Raw genomic sequence first — 24266 nt, 5'->3', positions numbered from 1 at the left:
CCTGAGAGTCCTCTAGAAGAAATGCCAAGGCTTGGCAAAACATTTAGAATTCTCTGAATGCATCAGTGAATATATCAAAATCAAACACCAAAAAATATTAATTCCAGCCTTCCATAAAAACTGATAACCATAAGAAATATATCCCAATCACAGCAAAGGTTTGGGATGAGTCAAGGTAAACATTCCGCTATTCTGTCTATAAAATACAAACAGTAGACCAAAACATTTGGAGCAGAATTTTTTGTGATACTTAACCTTACAATAATAATGAAGCTTTAACAAATGGTATTTTGAAAATGTTTTCTACACACATAATAAATTAGCATAAGACAACCTTATTAACACAGCTAGTTTGTTTGAGCTAGCTATGTGAGCATTCTGTGAGAAAATAATTTTATGAAGCAAATAAGGAAATGTCTATGCACCACAAGTTTACTAAAACAGAATCCAAATCAGCAGGCACTGTTGGAAGACACAGTTATAACAAGACCACCCATCTCTCAAACTACTGGGACACCTCTAGGCCAGGACTAGTGACAGACACAATGACAACCAGGATTTAGGGGTAACTTATACACAATGTGCTCATTAGGTAAATGCCCTGAGTCTTGCTGACTCCTTGCTATAGGTATTTAACAAGTTTGCATGTGAGGATTGTTCTGAGGTGGTAGTGGAAACACATGAATTTCAAAGGAGACAAAGCTGTGTACAAACATACTTTAGATTATCAATTCCTATTCAGAAATGCCCTTTGCAAGAGCATAAGACAAGCAGGTTGGTTTGTTAACATGCTTCATGTGAACATACTCTGAGTCTCATGGAAAGGGATACAAAAGAGCAACAGAAGGATAACCTCAGTAGGTGTACATAGAAAGTAAATACAGCAGAATTAAGTTTTTTCAGGCTGTGGAATAAAAAAGCATTTCCTCTGCTAAAATAGAGAATGAGGTAGCAAGAGCCACAGCTCAATGGGCAGCTGCAGAGATTTTCCTGCTAGACTCTGTGCAATTTAGGGTGAGAGCCCAGAAAGATGCCCCAGGGAGAAACAGGTCCCTTTTGCTGGTAAGAGTCAGTCAGATGATCAGAAAGCCACATGCTCCTGGAAAGAAGGCTGCCCAAATAGTGGCTGAGCCACCATTACACTGTGGTGAATGTTAAATGGCAGCAGCATGGCAATGTGTGCTGGCCAGCTCCTTGGCAGCTCTTTAGTTACCTACCAGCCACAGAGAAAATGGGTTAAAAGAGAAGTGGGGCTACTGCTGACCAGGTCTGAATACTGTTCTGGAGTTCATGCCCAGATCCACTTGGGGTAAACAGTGAAGTCACGTGAAACCTTCTTACAGCAGTTCTGCACAGGGTTGGGCAAACCCTTTCTGATTTTGGCTCAAGGAGGCTCCTATTGCCCAAACCTTGCTCTGAGATTTTGTTTCAAATACACATAGGTCCACCAAGCATAACCATGGCCAAGATCAGCCTGGTTGCAAGTCAAATGTTCAGATGGTTTCTACCCCAAATCATAAATCTCACTCTGCCATCTGGAACGGAGCCCATTCTGCTCAAACCTCAGCTTGCAGGGAAAAGTTGACTCCAGTTCACAGAAAGGTTCACAAATCCAGCCCGTGTTCTGGGTTTGTAACAAACCCTCCAAAACAAGCAAAATGGCCTTGGTTTTAGGGGTCATCTGGACCTTGTTGCCAGAGTCATGGTGTCATCTAGTGGTGACAGCTTGTATGGGCACACACACGGTACCCACCTCCACTTCACAATCATCCCTACAGAGTAGTAGAGTAGTGCAGTTGCAGGTCCGGTAAATGTCTTCCAAAGTACACCACCTTTTTCAAAGGCAGAACAGCTCCACCATTTCAGTAAAAGCTATTCGCACCTCGAGGAGAGCTTTTTGCAAAGGTTCCCAAATAAAGTGAAGGGGAAAACTTTGCAGCACTTCTACACAACTAGAAGACAATCTCCTGGGGAAAGGTCAAGCCACAGTAACTTTGAGGGACAACAGTCAGCAGCAAATTCAGTTGTGAATATGTTTTACATTCAAAAGTAATTTTCAGTAAAGAAATTGCATCTCTTGAAATGTCCCTTTTACCTATATTTTAATAATGCTCAAAAATCACAGTAATAGATACAAAAGGAAAAAGGGCTCCAATTTCAATTTGTACTTTGAGAGCTCTCTTGCACAGTCACACATGCCCACATCTCAAGAAAGAGCAGCTAATTTTTGGGCTCCAAATTTATGTTGTACTGGAGCCAAGCTCAAGAACAGTGCAGCTGAAGCAATTCCCAAAGTCACAGAACACCATTTGCAAGAGATCCAGTGCCTTAGGTCTCACTGCAAGCATTTCTAAAGTGATTTGACCCACCATATACTCTGTGTGAGAGTTCTGGCAACATGAGTTCCTTCTCAGTGAAGATAGGAACTGATGTACCTGCTCTTAAACCTAGTCTTGCTTTAATTCAATGAAATATAAGCTTAGGAGTTTTACCTTTCAGGTAAGACAAAGTAGGAACACAAACATGATTGGTTTTCCAGGCTCAGCTGATGAGTAGGAACAGAGACACCATCAGCTCCTGAGTTCCCATAACCTCAGGCACTGAGTCACTTGTCCCACAAGCTGATAAGAGCTGCAGCTCAAAGGAAAGAAAGCTCTGTTCAAAATGGAAGAAGGATCCCAGTGTCAGCAGAGAGGCAAGAAAAAATTGCCAATTTCAGCACTGTCCTGGAAATGAAGTGGGTTTTCAGGTTCCTGAGGTCTATCTGAGGTTTCATCATGGATCCAGCTCAAGTGCTTCCTTGGCATGTTTGTCTTCTTACCTAGAGCTTAATCCTTCCCTCTGATCTAGTCTTTCTGTCTGCAAGCTAATGAGCTTGAAATTACTGTATATTTATGTGTCCCTCTGAGCTCTGATCTGTGACACAATCATAGCTACAGCTAGATTTGCTTCTTTATTGTCTAGAGTTGCAGCCTAAAGGCCAGGCTTGATGCTAAAAACAATTACATTCAAATCCCAGTTTATATGTGGGGTAAGAGGGAGAAAGCACTTTTCAGAACCCTGGTTTCTTTTGGCATCTATCCTGAGACACTGAATTTTAAGCCTGGTAACAGCACAGACCAGGGCTATCTTCATGGCAGAGGATTCCACACACCCCATTCCACCTTGGTCACAGACAGAATAGGGAAGAGTTTTAGCTACGACTTGCCTGGACTCAAAATGACCACAGGAATTATCCAAAACCAATGAACTCTTTATAGCTGCACTAAAGTGCTTTCTTCTCTTGGATCTGTTTTCTTCCTCCATCCTATCACCTGTGTTCCACTTACTATAAGAAGTTTGAAGACTTCATTGTGCCAGCTACCTACTAGGTCTACTATGAAGGTGAAGCCCAAGGCAAGTTTCTCAAAGCTAAGAGAGAATGCTCAGCTACTATTATGTGGGGCAGGTTTTAATTTTTAGTAAATACACAAACCTAGAAATAACAGATAATTTACAGTTTATCAGAGCCTGCATATAGAGAACCTTTCATCTCAAAGAAGCTTTCCAAAAACGTGCATGCACAGCAACACAGAAATGTAGCCACCACTGGAGCTGATTACAGCTGCTGCTCATCCAATACAGTGTGATAACAACAAGGAGAGCTACCACCATAAACCTCTGGGTTTTTGGTAAATGCACTATGGATTTCTGCATGCTTGCTGTACCAGAGGACACCCATATATTTAAAGGCTTCACCTGACAACAATGCAGAGCCAGCAAAACACATTTCCTTTTTGTCCCTTGGAAGGTCAAAAACCTCCCCAGCAGAATATGCTGGAATACAAGCAGCCAGGCTCTTGAGCAATTTCATATCTGATATTCAGGTACTCGCTAGCTCTACCACTCAGTGCGTGCCGTGACAGATATGTCACAAGTAAAGGTCACGGCAAGGTTTTCCCTGCCAGACTTGCCCGCTTTACAGGAACGGCAGATTTGTGCCTGCTCAGTTGCTCTGTGTCCCAGGCACGGTGGCTTGTTTTGGAGTGCCCTCTGCCGCCCAGCCCGCAGACCTGCGAGCCTGCAGGGAGCGAGGCCGGGACCGTGAGCGGGGTCTCGCTAAGGACGGACAGCAGTGAGCGCCATTCAGCTTCACGTGCCCATGAGAGGCCCTCACCAGAGCCGGGCCCAGAGCTCAGCATCTGGGTCTGATTGCCTGAGCTCTAAAGGTTTGCAAAGCACTGCCACCCACCATGGCTGCAGAGACAATTGATTTTCAGGTCAACTCTACCTCAGCTCATCTCCTACACCCCACAAAGCTCTTGCCCAGTTCTTCTCATCTGGGATCTGAGGCAGAAAAAGCAGCATATGCCCCTTCCACTGGCACTGCTGGGATTCTTCCTTTGCAGCCATGGGAGGCAGCTTTCCTCTTCACTTCCACCCAGCCCACCTCATCTAAGTGATGGGTAACTCCTGTCTCCAAAGGAAAATAGGAAAGCTGACTAGTCCAAGATCTGTGGAGCCATGAATCCCTTTGGGGGTCAGCAGGCCTCTGAAAACTGCACAGAAGGAGTTTCTATCTAGGTGGTAAGATATCAGGTATTCCAGAAGGTTCTGTTAACTTACAATCAATAGTACCAGGCAAAATTTTGAGATGTGGCAATCAAAATGTAACTTGCACTGGGGAAGAGAACTACATGACAGTAATATATGATTTTACCTCTTATTTTTGTTATCCAGAGTCAGATTTTTCTGTGAGATACTGCTCCTACACCTCTACAAGGATGGAATTCCATGAGTCTTCCCTTCTTACATCTGGATAGAAGTCACCACTCCACATGTTCACTCCTAATCAATACATACAGCTAGAATTGTCTCCTATATTTGCTACAATTCAGATATTTTCTCCTCTCTAATAGCAGAGCACAATTTATTTTGTCAGGCTTGTCACTGCAAAGCTGGGACTACTTTCTTAAGAACATACCAAGATACAATCCCAGCTCTGCCCATTACCCATGAAGGGTTTTTAGTTCCAAAAGGTGTATGTGGAGCATCAGGGTATGTAGCAGTCTTTGTGTGGGCACTTACAACTTCCAGTTCCCTTCCCCTTTTGGCTGCCATGCTTTCCTTGGGAAGGGATATCTGAATACAGTCAGGTAGGTAAGCTCTCCCTTCAGTGAACTGCCAGCCTTTGTTGTGTGCCTGTGTGATTACATATGTGTGTCACCCTCCTGTTCTGCTCTCCCCTGTCAGACAGCAGAGCCACGTGGAACATTTGTCACTGCCACAGTAAGCACTGAGGCTGGCGTGGCTCTGCTGACCCTGGAGAGGTCTGTGTTAGAGTAACATGACTCCCAGCAACACTATCACTGCTATTAGGCCACTGATACTGTACCAGAAATAAACACAAAGGCATCACCTATAACTACAAAGCTTTAGACACAGGGCTGCTGCAGTGGCAAGGGTCCAGCAGAAACCCAGTTCTTCTGGGGAGGCTGTGCTAGTTACTAAACCAGCTGGTGCCAGGGCTGCAGGTTACCAGAGCTCATCTGCTCCTGCCAGCTAAGTAGCTTATCTAATAATTACACCATGTCACCTTACCAATCCTGCTTCTTTGGGAGTATAACCTCTGTGGCCTCCCAAATGTAGCAGAATCCTTCCAGAAACAGATGAGGCACTAAAAACTCATACAAACCAACCCACAAACTCTAGGTAACAGGTCTGTGTTAGAGTAACATGACTCCCAGCAACACTATCACTGCTATTAGGCCACTGATACTGTACCAGAAATAAACACAAAGGCATCACCTATAACTACAAAGTTTTAGACACAGGGCTGCTGCAGTGGCAAGGGTCCAGCAGAAACCCAGTTCTTCTGGGGAGGCTGTGCTAGTTACTAAACCAGCTGGTGCCAGGGCTGCAGGTTACCAGAGCTCATCTGCTCCTGCCAGCTAAGTAGCTTATCTAATAATTACACCATGTCACCTTACCAATCCTGCTTCTTTGGGAGTATAACCTCTGTGGCCTCCCAAATGTAGCAGAATCCTTCCAGAAACAGATGAGGCACTAAAAACTCATACAAACCAGCTCACAAACTCTAGGTAAGTGTGAGGCAGAGATCCTTTGCACATGTCAGTAACAAGGTTCTATCAGAGAGCCTTCACCTAGAAAGGATCCCTTGTGCATGCTGTGATTTCAGCAGCTTTTAGTCCTTGTTACATGAAACAAGCAAAACTGCCAGGTCTGAACACCAAACAGCACAGGCAAAATATTTTTCAAAAAGTCAAAGAATCAGCCGTGCTTGAGACTATATGTACATTCAGGACAAATTGTTGGGTTTGTTTTTTTGTTTGTTTGGGTTTTTTTGTTTTGTTTTGTTTTTTGGTTGGTTTTTTTTTTCCTTTGGTGGGGTTTGGTGGGTTTTTTTGTTTGTTTCGGGGGTTTTTTGTTTTGGTTTGGGGTTTTTTTTTGTGTTGTTGTTTGCTTGGTGGTTTTTTATTGTTTTTATTTTTTAATAGCATTCATGTGGAAGGAAAGGGAAAGGATGGACATATTTATGATACAAAGGGGAAAAAAAAGAAAAGTCTCATCCAAACCATTCCGTTGGCCACAATCCCCTCCCCCTCTCCAGCATTTTTCCAAAAAAAGCTGTAGCTCCTCTTCCTGTGTTGACTCATTGCATTGGCTCCTCCACCGAGCTCCCATTCCCTGCCCACATCAGCCCTGATGCTATGCAGCTTGTGCTGGGTGCCTGCAGGGGGTACCGCGACCCTGCGTACCAGCCAGAACATCTCACAGGCACGTTGTGCTAGCGGAGGTGCATTGCTGAGCTCGGTCTCTAACACACATAATGAGATTAGCATTTGAATAGTGCTGATCAAGTTACCAGTAGCTCTGAACCTCGGGTCCATCAGATGCAAATGAATCACTATAAATTTTGCTCCTTTCTTAAAAGCTCTTTATATGCATGGCCGATGCAGAAAGAACTGCAGTGGGTATTGGCCCAGGAAGTCTGTCTTTCACCATGACTGGGAATTTCTGAGTGGAGAAAACACAGGAGCATCTTTCCCCAGATTTTTAATTTCCCCCCCCCCCCTTTTTTTTTCTGATGTTCTCCTAAGGCTGCGCAGGCATCAGGACATATTCTGGCATAAAGTTTAGAGACGAAATCCTGCATAGAATTAAGACCTACATGAAAGTACTATCTGTTTTAATTACCTGAGTAACTTCTGAAAGTCCTGCCAGCCTCCATGTGTCAAGGACATATCCTTCCCTGGTGGGAGGATGAAGTGAGGTGTGTGGTGTCTCCAGCAGCATTGATTCAGCATCTCAGAAGCACGTGCAATATTGTGGGGCATCGCAGTGTTCTCACCTCCTCAGTCTCCCTGGAGGAAGATACAGTACACAACCCATCTAGGAGGAATCTTCAGGGTACCGCCTTGCATGATTAAGTGTAAACAGCCAAATCCCCTCCGTATCTCAGTGGGCACTCCATTACAGGGGAGTTTTCTCCCATGTGTGTGTGCAGAAAGGAGCCCTGAGGGGAGGGGAAGAAGGCACAGTCAACTTGGGAAAATGAAATCTGCGGATGTCAGGTGTGCACCTGACACTGCAGTGAGAACAGAAATCCAAACTGCAAACGAGCTTGTTCTTACAGTAACTACACTCAATTGACTTCAGCTGCTTTCATTTCTCTGAACAGACTTGAGAGAAGAAACTGAGACCACATCAGCTCTCAGACAGCCTGACTGAAGCAAGCAAGCACTGTGAAGAACACTCAAACTCATTCATTTTCTGATACAAAACCCGGGATGGCCTTAATTGTATTCCAGCAAATTCTGGGCATTCTATGCTAGAATACACACAAATTGCTATGTGGTTTGAGATTTGCAACTAGGAGTGACTTTCTGATTACCAGAGCTCCATTTATTATTTCTAATATTATTATTCACTAGCTAATTACTCACTTCTAGCCCTAGATATTTTTAACATGGTACATTTATTTTGAGGTGCAGGAAAGTACATGCACATAAGTACTGACTTGAATTAACAAAATATTAGAACTCCTCACCACCTCCCCTGAGAAGAAGCTTCACATCTCCCCACTCCACCTGCTCCTCGTTAAAGGAAAGGTGTGAGGAAGTTTACCACATTTGTAGTGTCAATCAGCTCCTTTCCTATGGAGCCTAAATAGGTTCAAGTAGCCGCAGGCACAGAGCACCAAAATTACTCCATGTCCCAGTTGGTTATATAATAAATCTGAATTAAATCAATAATTAGAGCAGTTCTTGCATGCTACTTCTCCCTGATGAGCCTCCAAACCTTTTTAGAAAGCCAATGGTACCTCCCCATAATGAGAAAAGGGGCTCAGAGCCCACTTTGCTGTGTGCCACCCACTGCACAGGCAAGAGACAAGGCCCACTTTAATACCCATGGCAAAATCAGGTGTAAATTTTGAATGCAGCCCACAATGGAAAAGGTGCAGGCCCTCCACGGCACCATGCGCAAGACCCACCCTGAAAGCAGAGCCCAAACACACTGCTCTGGCTGCCCCCTCTGACGTTCCCTGAGCTGTGAGCTCAGTGACCTGGGACCTCCTCAGTCACCCTGGCTTCGGGCTGACGAGGTTCCCCTGAGCAGCTCCTGCTGCCTGGGCCCCAGGGACACACCGGGAGACAAAACGATGACTTAGAGGTGCTCAGAAATGCACATTCTCAAGGGGAAGGCATGGGCACAGCCCATCGACCTACCATCCCCTCAGAGATGTGTGACCTGCCACAAGAGCCCAGCTTCTGAGGAAAGCCCCAGACTGGGCAGCTACAGCCCCAAACCATGCCCCTCAGGGTCACAGCGACATCCCACAGCGTGACCCTCAAGGCAATGGAGCTGGGCGTTCCTCACACCACAGAATCCCACCCCAGGACAGAGCCCCGCCTCAGGGCGGGCCCACCTCGCGGCAAGGCTCCGCCCCAGGGCTGGGTCTGTCTCCCGACACCTCCTCCCCTCAGCGCTGAGCCACCCTCGGGGCGCTGAGCCGCGACCTGCTCACCCTTTGTGCTTTGGAATAGAGTCCCCTTCAGCCCTCAGGGCTCGTTCTCTGTTCTGTCTCACGACGCCTCCAACCTTCACCCCTGGGGGCTGTGTCCCGCTCAGCCCTCGCGGCCATACCCCGTGTCGCCTTCTCCCCTCATGGCTGGCTGTCCCTCATGGCCGTGTGTCCCTCAGGGCTGTGTCCCTCAGGGCTGGCTGTCCCTCAGGGCAGGGTGCCCCTCAGGGCTGTGCCCCTCATGGCTGGGTGTCCCTTATGGCTGGGTGTCCCTCATGGCTGGGTGTCCCTCATGGCCGTGTCCCTCATGGCTGGCTGTCCCTCAGGGCTGTGCCCCTCATGGCTGGCTGTCCCTCAGGGCTGTGTCCCTCAGGGCTGTGTCCCTCAGGGCCGTGTCCCTCAGGGCTGTGTCCCTCAGGGCTGTGTCCCTCAGGGCCGTGTCCCTCAGGGCTGTGTCCCTCAGGGCTGTGTCCCTCAGGGCCGTGTCCCTCAGGGCTGTGTCCCTCAGGGCTGTGTCCCTCAGGGCCGTGTCCCTCAGGGCTGTGTCCCTCAGGGCTGTGTCCCTCATGGCTGGCTGTCCCTCAGGGCTGTGTCCCTCACGGCCGTGTCCCTCATGGCCGTGTCCCTCATAGCTGGCTGTCCCTCAGGGCCGTGTCCCTCATGGCTGGGTGTCCCTCATGGCCGTGTCCCTCATAGCTGGCTGTCCCTCAGGGCCGTGTCCCTCATGGCTGGCTGTCCCTCAGGGCCGTGTCCCTCAGGGGGGTGTCCCTCATGGCCATGTCCCTCATGGCTGGGTGTCCCTCATGGCCATGTCCCTCATGGCTGGCTGTCCCTCAGGGCTGTGCCCCTCATGGCTGGGTGCCCCTCAGGGCTGGGTGTCCCTCATGGCTGGCTGTCCCTCAGGGCTGTGCCCCTCCTGGCTGGCTGTCCCTCAGGGCTGTGTCCCTCAGGGCTGTGTCCCTCAGGGCTGTGTCCCTCAGGGCTGTGTCCCTCAGGGCCGTGTCCCTCATGGCTGAGGCCGGGCCCCCCTCGCGCCGGAGCTCGCGCTCGCGCAGCGGCGGGCGCCGCCAGGGGGCGCCCCGGGGCCCTGCCCAGGCCCCGCACTCCCTTCCTTCCCTGAGGGCACGACCCGGACACTCGGGAAAAGCACCCAAAAGGGAAAAAACGCCCTAAAAAGGGGAAAAAATCCCCTACGGGGCACGGCCCCTGTGTAGAAGAGCTCATGTAGAAGGACAAGCATGTAGATAGGGAAAAAAACACCAAAAGACCTCTGTTCCAGCCCAGGACAGAGGTCCTTAGTCAGCAACACTGGGGAGCTTTACCTTAGTCCTACATTCCAGCTCTTGCACTAAACCTTTATTTTACGAATAAAAAATGTCACTTCAGATGGACAAGCAGCTGACAAAGAAATCAGATTTCTCTATTAGAAAGAAAGGGCATAATATAATGAACAGTGCACAAATGTGCAGATTGATGTATACACACTAAAAACAGCAGAGGGCAAAACATTTGCAACAGACACGAAGTCTAAGGTCTTTTATTATATTTTATAGATTAAATATATCTTCAGTAGAGTCTCTTTTTAAAACACACAAAAGGAAAAATACATTCTTCATGTACATATGAAATACTGACCATGTAGTAGGGACCATGTACAGTGCAAAATATGAACACAGCTACACAGACATCACCACCTTGGATGATTATCAAGCTTTTTCTACAGTAAAATTGGAACAAGTTAACATTTCTGTTTCCAAAGAGAAATCCATACCCTTCCCTTCCATGGCATTTTGTGCGATTGTGCAGGAAAGGGTTTAATTTACTTTTTAAAGATATTATAAAATCCTTGCATTGCATGAAAAATTATCGAACTCCTCAAGCTTTACCACTTTCACACATTCACAATTGTAATGCAATTTTTATTGTGATTGCAACCCAACTCCAAAAATCCAGGGAAAGCCAGTAATATATATAACCTGGTATAGAGAAAGGAATGAATCAGAGCTGATTGTTCCAATGGTCAGGAAACATGTACCCAACATGTACATACACATACACAGAGAAATACTGACCATGTAGTAGGGACCATGTACAGTGCAAAATATGAACACAGCTACACAGACATCACCACCTTGGATGATTATCAAGCTTTTTCTACAGTAAAATTGGAACAAGTTAACATTTCTGTTTCCAAAGAGAAATCCATACCCTTCCCTTCCATGGCATTTTGTGCGATTGTGCAGGAAAGGGTTTAATTTACTTTTTAAAGATATTATAAAATCCTTGCATTGCATGAAAAATTATCGAACTCCTCAAGCTTTACCACTTTCACACATTCACAACTGTAATGCAATTTTTATTGTGATTGCAACCCAACTCCAAAAATCCAGGGAAAGCCAGTAATATATATAACCTGGTATAGAGAAAGGAATGAATCAGAGCTGATTGTTCCAATGGTCAGGAAACATGTACCCAACATGTACACACATACACAGAGGTGGAAGATAGCGAGGTGTGACAGAGCATGTCCTGTTTGTCACAAGTTTGGAGTGAGGGCATGGGGTTGCACGTTTCACTTCGGCAGTGGATCTCTAGTGTCTAGTAGGGGATGTCATTCTGGTAGTACTGGATCATGTCATATGTTCTACTCCTAGAGAAGAAAAACAAACCAGAAGAAAGGAAAAGTTTAAAAAATCACCACGCCCATTGTCAAGAAACTTTCATCAGGATCCCACAGAGACAAAACATGGGAGAAGGAAATCAGCTGCTAATCAAAACTAGCTCTCCATTCTTTGAAGGCATTGTGAAGGGCCAGTTACTGTTATGGACAGCAAAAAACATCCTGCTCTTGTTTAAACTAGTTTAAAGAAGTATTTCCACACTTCCCAGTGTGGCAACAGCATCAGCAGCTTGGATCCTGTGTTTGGATAAGCCACAAGCAACATCACATGGCATTTGCAGTTAGTTTTAGGAGAAGGAAATGCATAATGAATGGAGACCATCAGGGCTGCATGGAGACAGGATTATGAGGAAATAAAAGTCATCTTAATTGAGAATGCTAATAATGAAAATAAAAGTGCAGGGGAAATAACAGCAGTAACAGCAGCATCTCTGATGAGTGACTGAGCAAACAAATCTCAGCTTGTTACAGGTAACTCAATTATGCACAGGTAGAGGTAATTCAGGTCACAGATTAACCATGCTACAGGTAGAGAAGCCCAAGCTTGTCAGAACTAAGCTGGTTCTGGCCATTCACACAGTCTTCACTCCCCAATATTAATCTAAGATTCTGAGCAGGTGCACTAGTGAGCACTGGAACCTCCATTCCAGTGGTGCTGTGTCTGAGCCAGTGAGTGGCACTGGTCTCAAGCTGACCCCATATGGAACTACACAACAGTTTGTATTAGACTCTCCAATATACCCCACAAAGTCTGTATTATCTAGCATAATAAAACATGCACTTAAGATGTTTAACTATCACATTTTCTTTTTAGCCTAACCAGCCTTGCTATTTGACCATCATGAACTTAAGTCTTCCTTCCCAGCACTAAACAGAGGAGATGCAGCATATTCAGAAACAAAGCTGCTATCCTGCACTATCTGGAAATCAATGACTCAAAAATTTTTTGTATCTGACTGGTAAAACTCTTTCAGCTCTGCTCAAAGCCTGATGGCCTTCCTTTAACCATAGGGAGAAGACATGCATAGAAGCCAAACCTGTTGCTGAGGAAACAATTCTGGATGATCTTGATGATGAAAGTTGCAGCCTCCCTTTCAGTCATGTTGGGGCTGAACCTGTGTCTATACAGAAAATCACAATCAAATAAGAGAAAATTAGTGAGGCTTCCTTTGAACATGGTAGAAATGTGTCTTTGCACAAGCTCAGCCAGGTGTGATTTCACTTCCTGCAAGTACCTACTTCTTGTGAAACCACTTGGTACAAATGACAACATTTTACTAAAAAACATTTTCCAGTTCACACATATTGCTGACTTACTTCAACAGCTTGATTGTCTGCCCTCGGAAACAGGGCAGCCCTGTATCCAACATCAGGGTAACCAGTGAGACCACAGCATCCATGTAAGGCCTAGAGGAAAAGGACAAAAAACCAGAGCATTCAAACTCCTGCAGCCTTAGCAGGTAAAGCAGACAAACTGAGGAGTTCAACGAGCTGGATCCCACCTTTTCCGGTAATTAAATCAACACAGATAATCCTCTTACATTTGCTGGTGAAGCTACACCATTGCTTGCAATCTGTCACTTTAATTGTCACTCCTTTATGCTGGACTGTCAGATACTCAGAATGCTGCAAGATGAAGTCTCAAGAAGGATTATGCAAAGTAATGCTTTAGCAAACAACATTTCTTTGGCATCAGAAAGGTGAAGCAGTGCACCAAAACAGTACAAAAGGCTGAAACCAGCAACACCACACAGGAATATACAATCTTTTAATCTTAATTACTCTGAGTAATTCTTTGCTACATCAGCCCAGTTTCCCTTCTCCTTCCTGTCCTCTTGCTCAGAACATTTATTATCTACCAGGGTATTCCTCTGCTACTCGAGTGACACATTTGCTTTGCCACAAGAACTTTGTCCAGACTGCTTCCTCTCAATGAACCAAAATTATCTTGATTCCAAGACAGTAGTTTCTTATTGTATTAACAGTGCACTAAATTGTGTGAGGGGATGTGTGAAACATCACATTTATAAATTGACTATATAAAATTTTAAAATATAATAATAGAAAAAATACCACAAAGATAAGCTGTAAAGTAGCAGGATTATTACATTGTTTCAAAGTTTGCAAGACTACCAGGCACAGACTCCCCACAAATCAACATTTGTTATTATTTATCTTCTCATCTGGCTGTGGGCATGCAAGAACTTCCACTTTGAGCAGCTAAGAACACCTTACCTGACTGCCAGATAGCCTCTGACACACATCTCCATAAACCATTTGAATGGTGTTGCCTCCATTTTCCCTCCCATTATCATCACCATCTCATCAGTCAGTTTAATGTCAGGCTCCCAGCCCAGGTTTCCACCAGGTGAGCTTTCAAACATGAATCCAAAATCTGTGCACAAAAGATAAACTGCCTCATAAGCTTTGTTGGTTAATTGTGTGCTGTTAAAGCTGGCAGAAGCAAGAGATGTGGATTGCATGTATTAATGTAAACGTTTTAACTGCAACTGGAAAAAAGCTTTTGTGAAGTTTAAGAATACCAACAAAAGCATCATCACCATGACACGAGAATCAATGTAAGAATGGTGACATCAAATGAACTGCTGAAATATTTGTGCAGTTCCAGAAAAGCAAAGCTAAAGCAGAGGTTACAGCCTCACACAACTATATAGCTTTACTTGTCAAGTTTAATTCATACCCTTGCAGTGATGAAAGGAAACCAAAGACACATTTCAATAATTAAACACATACACACACACGTATCCATGCATGACTACACAAACATGTGTCATCCATACATTTGTGGGCATACTTTCCTGAACCTGACAAAACTTTGCAGAGCTAAATTTACACAGAAGCAGCCAACACAAACACACAACACTTGGCACAAAGGCATGAAAACCTTCCATGCATGTTTACAAACAGTGAAACCAGTATACAGATGGATCTCACAGGGGAAATGGCTTATTGGCTGTTATCAGCAATATTTAAGAGCAGAAAGCAAAGGTAATAATTGACTTTCAGAGGTGCATATGACTGACCAATATGAATGATGTGTCCCTGTTTGTCCAGCATGATGTTGCCATTGTGCCTGTCTTTAATCTGGAGCAGGAACAGGAGCAGACTATAGGCAGCCATACTGCGGATGAAGTTATAGCGAGCCTGTACAAAGAACAAGTAAAAACAAATCAGAACAACTTACAGAATTTAGTAACTCTCCATCAGGAGATGAGACTGACAAACAAAGCTTTTTTCTTTTTTCCACTCATGATTAGTTTGAAGCGATGTCCAATGACATTCTCCATAGATCTACAGCTGCAATTACTTCTTTAGCTAAATCACTAATAGCTAAAATGGATTATCAGCATCAGGAACTAGACACAGCATTATAGTAGTCATTATACAATTATTTGTCATTATTTCTTATAGGTAGAATGTTCCTCAGTTGATATTGTGCTGTGCTTGCCCACTGATATTTTACCTTCTGGAATGCAAGGGTAGACTCATCTCCATATTGCCTTGTAAAATAATCATACATCCCAAAGTCTGTCTGCCTGCCCAGCTGGTCACGGGATGTGCAGTCAGGAATGCACTCAATAACACCACACTGGAGGGGAAGAAAAGGAAGAGGTTTGTAAAGCATGCTCCCAAATATATATTTTGTTCATGGCTCTTGGCAGTCATACAGGTTCTCTGAGAAATGTGGGAAAGCCTATAGACCACCAAATACAGAATTTCTAGTTTATTAATTAAAAAAAAGTATATCCTCTCTTTTAGCATTTCCATGCAACTAAGAGAAACTCTGTGACTTCCCACTGCTTTGCACAAAATAGTCCCAGAAATCAAACAACAAACATTTGCAAGCAGCAAAATTTCAGAGCCAAAAGCTTTAATAAAGCAGGAAACACGAGAGGAAAGACTCTTTCTATTGCTTCTACTCCAAATATTTGGAATAAGTAATGTGGGCAGTACTTCCTTGTAGCATGGAATTTTTATGTGTGCTGGAAGAAAGAATTTTTGAATTAGAAATTATTTTCTACAGCACTATATTAATTGCCCACTTACCCCAGGAGCTGTGGCCACCACTCTATATGGAAACACAAAAAGATCCAGGCCTACCAGCTGAAATATGTTCTTGAAGAGATCGATGATTTGTAAAGCTAACATGTCCTGTCAGACAAGAAAAAAATTGCACAAACATTACAGGGGTTACAGGTCATAAACTTGATTATAAACATGCTCTGAAGAACTCTGAAGTGCACATTAAGTTAAGCAGGTGTGCAGATGTGTGCCTGTGCATGAACTATGGGGGAAATCAAAAAGGGAACTGATAAATGCTGTGTGAGTGGGCAGCAAGCAACACAGATGACTTAACTGCTGACCTAAGAATGAACTGCCTATCACCCTTTGATAAAAGGGCTATTAATAACTCCAGGGATAATAACCAGCATTCCCTCTTAATCAATCAAACTTCAATGTACAAGATCCCACCTTAGGAACTAAAGCTATATTACCAATAACTCAATTGAAAAATAAACTCTGTAAAAAAAATATTTAAGGCTTGGTAAACCTGTCTTGACAGAATGGCCTTTATTTCCATACCAGAATTTCTCTTGGGGTACACACAGTTCTCCCTCTAAGTCCACAAATAGCAGAGATTACCCAAGTTCCAAAGAAAACAATTTCTATACTAAAACTACTTCCTTCTTATGCATTATCACCTACAAATCTGTCTCCTCCAAGTGCAAAGCCCAACAGCTTTGTACCTGTCTGCAGTCATCGCCCACTTTAAAGATTGCTGCCTGCCAGCAGACCTTCTGACTGTCCTCATCCTCTTCCTCGCTTTCATCGATGGAGTCAGAGCGGCAGCGCAGACCTGCAGCAAGGGAACCAAGCAAAACCCAGACATGCACTTTAACTCCTCACTTTGTGCCACAAGCCCTCTGCACTCCAACCCACAGCACCCCACTGCAGGTGCACCACAGATATTTCTGCCCTACAAGGTAATTACCATAAGATAGTTTCCTTTGTCTTCTGGAATTAGAACATCTCACAGCAGTGTTTGTGATTTACCTGATAAATGCATTGAGCTAGCCAGCTGGAGACTCCCACAAAATGTCGTGTGAGAGAAAATCTGCCGAAACCTGGATTTTGCTACTGTCTAAAAACCCAGAAAAGGCCAGTGATTTCTATTTTAGTCTAAAGTAACTGTTATAATTCTTCAAGAGCCCTATGTGGCTTGCTTCTTGGGACTTAAAAAAATTAAGTTTTCAGCATTTTCTTCTCTCTTCCTTTGATCCAGTTCAATTTCTCAGCTGAACCATGGCAAACAAAGTTCAACATGGAAATAATTTTTCTGCAGTGGTACAGGTCACTATAAACAGGCACTTTTAAAGGAATTGCTGACTATTAATTAGTAGTGTCATGATTAAGTTGCAGTTACCTTCTTTTTCAAGCTCACTGACTCCACATCGTTTCACTTTGAATTTGGCCAGATAGGGTGCTTTTGCTGCACTAAATTACAGAAGAAACAAAGATGATGATGAGTGCAATTAGCCAACCAAAAATTTATAGAAAAATACTTGAATGTCATTAAATAACTTAACAAGTAACGTGTGTATATATATATATATATATATATATATATATATATATATATATATAAAAAAACATAATAAATGCATTGAGCTAGCCAGCTGGAGACTCCCACAAAATGTCGTGTGAGAGAAAATCTGCCGAAACCTGGATTTTGCTACTGTCTAAAAACCCAGAAAAGGCCAGTGATTTCTATTTTAGTCTAAAGTAACTGTTATAATTCTTCAAGAGCCCTACGTGGCTTGCTTCTTGGGACTTAAAAAAATTAAGTTTTCAGCATTTTCTTCTCTCTTCCTTTGATCCAGTTCAATTTCTCAGCTGAACTATGGCAAATAAAGTTTACATGGAAATAATTTTTCTGCAGTGGTACAGGTCACTATAAACAGGCACTTTTAAAGGAATTGCTGACTATTAATTAGTAGTGTCATGATTAAGTTGCAGTTACCTTCTTTTTCAAGCTCACTGACTCCACATCGTTTCACTTTGAATTTGGCCAGATAGGGTGCTTTTGCTGCACTAAATTACAGAAGAAACAAAGATGATGATGAGTGCAATTAGCCAACCAAAAATTTATAGAAAAATACTTGAATGTCATTAAATAACTTAACAAGTAACAAGTGCATATATATATATATATATATATATAAACATAACAAGAGCATGGTACCTCTGCATAGGAGTTCCTGATTTGTAATCAATATCCAGAACAATTGCTTCAGGATTGCTGGGCAAGTAACAGCCTGCAAAACAGCAGACAGCTGAGAACAAATCCACTGGCTAATGAGACAATGCAAGCTGGACAATAACTGATGTCAGTGTCTACAAGTTCAGTACATGGTTTTGAATTAATGTTAGAGAGGAACTGAAGATTACTGTGAGCCATGAAGGATGGATGTGGTATCCTTTGCATTAGTGAGAGGTTCCCAGAAACTAATAAAATACAGTTTTGAGCTAATACTGCAGAACCTGTAGCACAGAAAGGTACAGAGAGGACATCTCTTACAACAGTCCTGAATTAGATGTGGCAGCAGCCCCAGTGGGCAGTGCCCTCAGCCACCAACACATGGCACAAGGTCTGAGACCTGTCAGAGGTCAGGAAAAGCTTTCATCACCTCCATTTTAAAGAGAAGATTCAGGCTAGGAAAATGTATGTTCAAGATTGGAGAGTACCCTCAGATAATGACATTTCAATGGAATGCCTGATGGAAGAAAGGGGAGAATTAAAGGAACTGGACATGCTTCATTCTTGAGATAACAAAACCTCTCAGAAACACCACATCTTTTTAAAAAAGAAGGTGGTAGAAAGCAGAATTTCTTTATCCTTCCTCTTCAGACACACACTGCTACTTTTATCCACTATATGCATTATCTAACTTGCTTTTGGTTAAGTTTTGATGCACCATATAGAAATTATTGGATGGACAAAAATATTTGAATTTTTTTCAAGAAAGAAACAACCAAACAAGAACAGCCACCAGCACCAAAACTGAAATCTCTACAAGCCACCACGCATAGGGATTTCAAGACTTGCTTGCAGAAAACAAATAATCATCTTGAATACAAGAGCCCACAACTTTATACAACTAAATCCCATCTTACCAGGCTGCACTTTCACCTCAGACAGAGCACTCAAACAAGCCTTTTTTCTTTCATCTCCTTTAGGGAATGGCCTAGAAAAATGAATTACCTTTTAATTATCTGCATATTATATATTACTTTTCACACTAGCCTCAAATTTGTTTCAAACTTAGACAGAGCACAATTTTGGAAGTGCAATTCTTACTTGATAATGGCTGAAACATTGGTGATTTTATTAAAGAAATCAAACTCCCGTTGGTAGAACTCCTTGGCTGGGCCAGACAATGAGCCAGTTATCTCCTCCACTAACTGCTCCAGAAGTTCCCCAATGTCAGCTGCATGTGAAAAAAAGGAAGCATCTGTGTCAGAAGCTTATTTCAGAAAGTAAAATGTTATGGGTGATGGAAATCAGCACCTTTGGATAGTATTCAGAAAAAGGTACTGAGGGAACCAGCACCCTGTCTCCCTTGATAGACTATCAGGCACTGATGCAGAATGGGCCCTACCTTCATAAATTCCCAGCTAAAAGGATACTTCCTGACAAGCAAGAAGCAGGAAGAAGATTTAGTCTGGACTGGGAACAGGAAAGGAGTCAAGTCAGATTATGTTTTAATGTACTCACGATCTTTTTGATGTCCTTCTTCATCCAGGTAGATATTAGTTTTCATGTTCCAGATGAACTGGTGAGCCAAGAGCTGAGATTTGGAAGCTGCCCACAGGATGTATTCCCTAACGTAACCCATCTGCAACCACATGCAGACCAGTAAGGATCAAAGTTCTACAATTCTGACTCAATATCACTGCTTCTAACAGCTATTCTTCAAACCCAGAAAGTGTTAAATGAATGCAAAGAAGACCTCTGCACCTCTCACTTTGCTAAAAAGACATGAATGACATTGTATTTTAAAAGGTAGCAAACTGATCTTAAACTGTTTTCAGCTTTGTTACTGACCTATTCTGTTATTCTAATCAGCCTTTCCCCACCTCTAGGCCATTTTCCATCTGTTCTTTTTGGATTTCAAATCTCTTTGAGCTCAGAGCATCACCTACTACATGTACAAAGCACAGTGTAACAGGGAGACTGGTCTTGTCTGGCATCACTATGTGCTCCTGTAATACCAGAAACCTACACAGTGTCAAAGGGACTGTACAGTCTGGTGGCAAGAACTGCATGTGCTGGCACAATTCCACTGAAATTCTGGAAAGTAAGAAGACACTTAGGAAGTTTAAGTGTCCAAGAATATCACACTCCTTCCAGCAGCCACATTCCCTTACCTCTACCTACAACTACTTTTGTAGTCTACAGGTGTTCCTAGAGGTGTTTGATTGATATTAACAGACAGGTGTCAGATGTTTGTGCTCTGCATTGCAGAGTTCTCAAGGAATAACTACAGTCACCTACACTATGGGAGGGGAATATGTTCACCTGAAAATAAAGCACTGACCAGAGTTCACTGCCTCGCTGGCAGGTAAAATGATCTCACATTAATGAACTCTGAACTTGGTTGTCAAGCTTTACTTTGGCTTCTGCAAGATAAGGCTGAGATCTGATTTCATACATGTGATAGAGCACAAGACACTCCTGGATGTCTTCTCTGGTTAACTTTACAGCAAAATGATTAAGGGTAATGATTTAACTTCATTACTGGTTGTCTCATGCAGACCTCCAAAAGCTCTACTCAAACAGAGTCCTTACCTGGGGTTTCCCATAACAAAATCACTTTTCTGACAGACAAGCTACATAGCCTTTCTCAAGTTCATGTGTTCATAAAAGAGGTGTATCCAAAACCAGCCAGCCTCTAGAGACAATAATTTTTCTTCTATGTATTCAATATAGGATAGTAATAAGCAGCATTAAATTACACCTAATTTTTTGTTTACTTACTGCTTTGAATCTAAAAACTGCATTAAAAATCTGTTTTCTTCACATGCAGCTGATTCATAATCTCACCTTGTCATACCTCAGTGCCTGAACAATCTGTGGAATGTAGAATAAAATGGCATCCTGAAAGAGAAAGGATGGCAGGGTTTTACTGTTTTGTTTTAGTAGTCAGAAGTGAAGATGAGTCACATACACAGAGAAAAGCTCCTTTCAGTTAGGTGATAAACAAAATCCCACTGGCCCTTCATTTTAAACTATGTATGCAACTCTCTCAAATCTAAGTATTATTCTGTTTAGTTACTCCCTTCAAAAATATAATTGATAATTGTGTATTTCATAGTCCTAATAGAAGTCTGACAAGTGCTTTCTGCTGCCTTAGAAGAAACAACTTTGTCATTGAAAGAAGAGGCAAAACAGATGATTTGAGAAGGGCAGTCTGAAGAATTCAGCTTAGTGTCATTTACAACAAAGCTGCAAACACATGAGCCAGGTTTACATGGGACAATCAACTTCAATCCTTTATCCCACTCTGTGCACATTCTGCAGTGTGCTATGCCCATTTAGCACATGCCTCTCCATGGCATTAAAATGAAACTTGTGGCCACAGTGACCAGGCCATAACTTCCCCTGGAGTGCTGAGGCTTTCTTGGAACTCTTCTTACCGGAGGGAAAGATCTCAGGACTTTGACTCCGTACTGGGCTGTCAGAGGATGGGGGGGGTACATGCTGGAGAAGTAGGACAGGCCAGTTGGTGGATCTGTGGGTGCCCAGCACAGAACGTGGCTGAGCTCAGGTGCATCAGCATCAATCGTGTGCCAGGTAACCAGGTACTGAAAAAGCAGATCAGACACATTAGGGGTGTGTGGGTACTACGCATCAGACAGTAGTGCTGTCATTTAGCTCCCTCCAGCAAGGCAAGTGAAATATGGAACTTTTATTTTTCACAAAACTATGGCTGTTTTATCTAATGCATTTTTTTTCCATGGAAACCTAGCTGTTTGAATCACCTGACCTCACAGAACACCAAATGAAGTTACTAAAAGCACAATCCAGGAGTTCTTGCACAGGGAGAAAGAACAAAGGATGAGTCATTTTGAAAGGTTCCATTTTCCTGCCATCTATTTTACAGCTGATGTACAGAACACAGTTCTGACAAGACTGTCCCTCACAGGACTAAAGTGCTCTACTGCAGATCAGCATGATAAACCTTCCTCACTTCCAGACCTTGGCCTCTGAATACACAGAAAAGGTTATGCTTGAAATAACTTCAGCAGCAGCACTCATCATGGCTTGATCCAGTGATCTTTTCACTTATTATGCCAAAGGAATAGAAATTGTGGTTGTACTGAAAGTGATGAGTTTTGAGCCATTTTGTGTACAGTGAGAATACCCAGAAGCAAAATGTACAATTAGCTACTATTAACTAACTGGCTACCTCCTCTTACTGCTGAGACTCTCCTCTCAGCATCCTACCTGCACAGCTGTTCTGTCATTCTCTCCTACCAGAGATATGGGTAGCACTAGAACACTGTGGTAAGTCAAGACTGTATTTTCCAGCATATCTGAGTGAAATGGGCCTCCTGGGGCCCTGTAACAGTAAAAATATTCACAGGTACCTTTATAGCCTCAGGAACATCACTAACAGCTCCGGGGTCCAACCGGACCAGACGGGTCACTTCTGTTCCAATAGCTTCAGTGTTCTTAAACCTAAGTATAACCAGGAACACAGTAACATTATTAGAAAATTGTGATGGCTGCTTCTATTTATCTGAAGATGAGAACAGCAGAAGGCAGAAAACTATATGCTCAATAAACAAATAGTCCAACTGTGAAATAACATACCCCAATATGCTGTGGAAAGGGGATTCTGAAACAACTGGTCCTCATCCAGTGCTTTTGTATAAATCAGTTGTATTTCAGCCCACTTCCACTAGTGGATTCTTGGCTGAAATATTCTGTCTGGGATTCTACAGCAAGAAGTATACAGAACTCTACTTGGCAAAAACTATCACTGTCGTAAGGGGGAAAGAATTTCCAGTCCCTTCCGGAGCCAACTATGCTAATTCTCCTATAATAGTAAAGTGCAAGCAAATATCTAGCAAAAACACTGCATTCCAAGATACTTTTAGCACTGCTTAAATGCTATGCTTGCTGATGGGCTGAATGCTATTAAAAAACAATCCTGATTTCTTCTGAATCAAACACTGTCTAAGCACTGTCAAAGAGCAGATGGTAGGAAAGGCAGGTGGACTTCACTAGTGACTGAGCCAAATGAGTCTATTAAGTAATCTAGCTCTAGTAATCTAGGTCTCAAACAGTTGTGACAGTATGCAAGAGGCTGCAACCAGCAGCAAGTGCTATCAGTACATACTGTAAATACTCACTCAACTTCTAAGGCAGCAGTAATTGCATCAGTTGTTTCTTTTGAAATATCTCACCTGGTAGGCAGCTGCACAGCAAGATAAGGAGAAATGCTCCAAGCCAGATTCACATTATCCTTCCACTGCTTCTCACTAAGACTGATGTATTTAGACCTCCAGTTTGCTACACTGCTCTCTCCAGTTTGATCCAACTCTAGCTCAGGGGAAGACAGTGGATTGTACCATGTGATCAAGCGTTCAATCTCAGTAGCCTGAAGGAAACAGGAAAAAGAAAGGGTTTTCTAGAAGAAGCAAAACATTCCCAATCTCATACTTTAGTTTATTTTTATGTAACAATAAGAGGGTCATAGAAATTCCTGATCCAACTCTAGCTCAGGGGAAGACAGTGGATTGTACCATGTGATCAAGCGTTCAATCTCAGTAGCCTGAAGGAAACAGGAAAAAGAAAAGGTTTTCTAGAAGCAGCAAATCATTCCCAATCTCATACTTTATTTTTATGTAACAATAAGAGGATCTTAGAAATTCATGCAGGTTGCCCATCCTTCTGATGACTCACCAGCAATGAGAGCAGTAACGTCCTGCGCTTCATGTAGTACTTGTGCAGCTGTGTCCCCCTGTTTGTCTTCTTGGACATTCCTGGAGAAAAGGATTAAAAAGCTTTCAGTGGCTATTGTTCAGTAGGTGTATTTTCAAAAAACTGTATTTTCAAACTGTCCACAGCTGGAAATATGAACACATGAACTGAATAACCACAGGACACCTGTAACTTAGATCAGAGTGGAGGCAGGAAGTCATCACTGCAGCCACTCGTCGTGCAGGTGTTCTTTGAATATATGGAGTACAACAGGCTACAGAGATATTACTGTAGCCAGCAGTGCATTCACTTTAGGAACATAACAGTCTTCTAAAAAGAAAGAGCATGTAGCTTTTAAACTGCACAAAAATACAGTCTATGATCTAATGTCACTCTGCTGTCCCTAAAAAGTACTAGGGGCATGTTTTCATGAAGCAAAAAATTTCCTTACAGGATTTCCATACAACTTGATCTCTTCCAGTCTTAATTCTCATGCACAACAGAATTGAACATTCTATCAAAAAACTCAGGTGATTTTAGAACTGCTC

The 24266-nt window shown here is 43.1% G+C and overlaps 1 protein-coding gene across 1 annotated transcript in view; it reads right to left on the bottom strand.

Moving 5' to 3' along the window:
* Positions 1–11100: 11100 nt before the first annotated feature.
* Positions 11101–24266, bottom strand: part of PI4KA (phosphatidylinositol 4-kinase alpha) — a 57920-nt gene continuing 44754 nt past the window's right edge. Inside the window, exons 38-55 of the mRNA XM_039724405.1 lie at positions 23701–23780; positions 23202–23395; positions 22380–22470; positions 21426–21593; positions 20833–20886; positions 19504–19624; positions 19087–19216; positions 18903–18973; positions 17971–18043; positions 17749–17819; positions 16475–16584; positions 15774–15878; positions 15190–15315; positions 14750–14870; positions 13941–14100; positions 13023–13112; positions 12743–12826; positions 11101–11675 (exon numbers count right to left, since the gene is read on the bottom strand). Of these exons, the coding sequence (XP_039580339.1) occupies positions 11624–11675; positions 12743–12826; positions 13023–13112; positions 13941–14100; positions 14750–14870; positions 15190–15315; positions 15774–15878; positions 16475–16584; positions 17749–17819; positions 17971–18043; positions 18903–18973; positions 19087–19216; positions 19504–19624; positions 20833–20886; positions 21426–21593; positions 22380–22470; positions 23202–23395; positions 23701–23780 (1901 nt within the window). The 3' untranslated portion in view covers positions 11101–11623. The remainder of the gene's footprint in view (positions 11676–12742; positions 12827–13022; positions 13113–13940; positions 14101–14749; positions 14871–15189; positions 15316–15773; positions 15879–16474; positions 16585–17748; positions 17820–17970; positions 18044–18902; positions 18974–19086; positions 19217–19503; positions 19625–20832; positions 20887–21425; positions 21594–22379; positions 22471–23201; positions 23396–23700; positions 23781–24266) is intronic.

This window comes from Passer montanus, unplaced genomic scaffold (assembly GCF_014805655.1).
Source record: "Passer montanus isolate IOZ18808 unplaced genomic scaffold, ASM1480565v1 scaffold53, whole genome shotgun sequence".
NCBI classification, from domain to species: domain Eukaryota; kingdom Metazoa; phylum Chordata; class Aves; order Passeriformes; family Passeridae; genus Passer; species Passer montanus.
The sequence above is the reverse complement of the archived record's forward strand: the minus strand, read 5'-3'. Positions and strand labels throughout refer to the sequence as shown.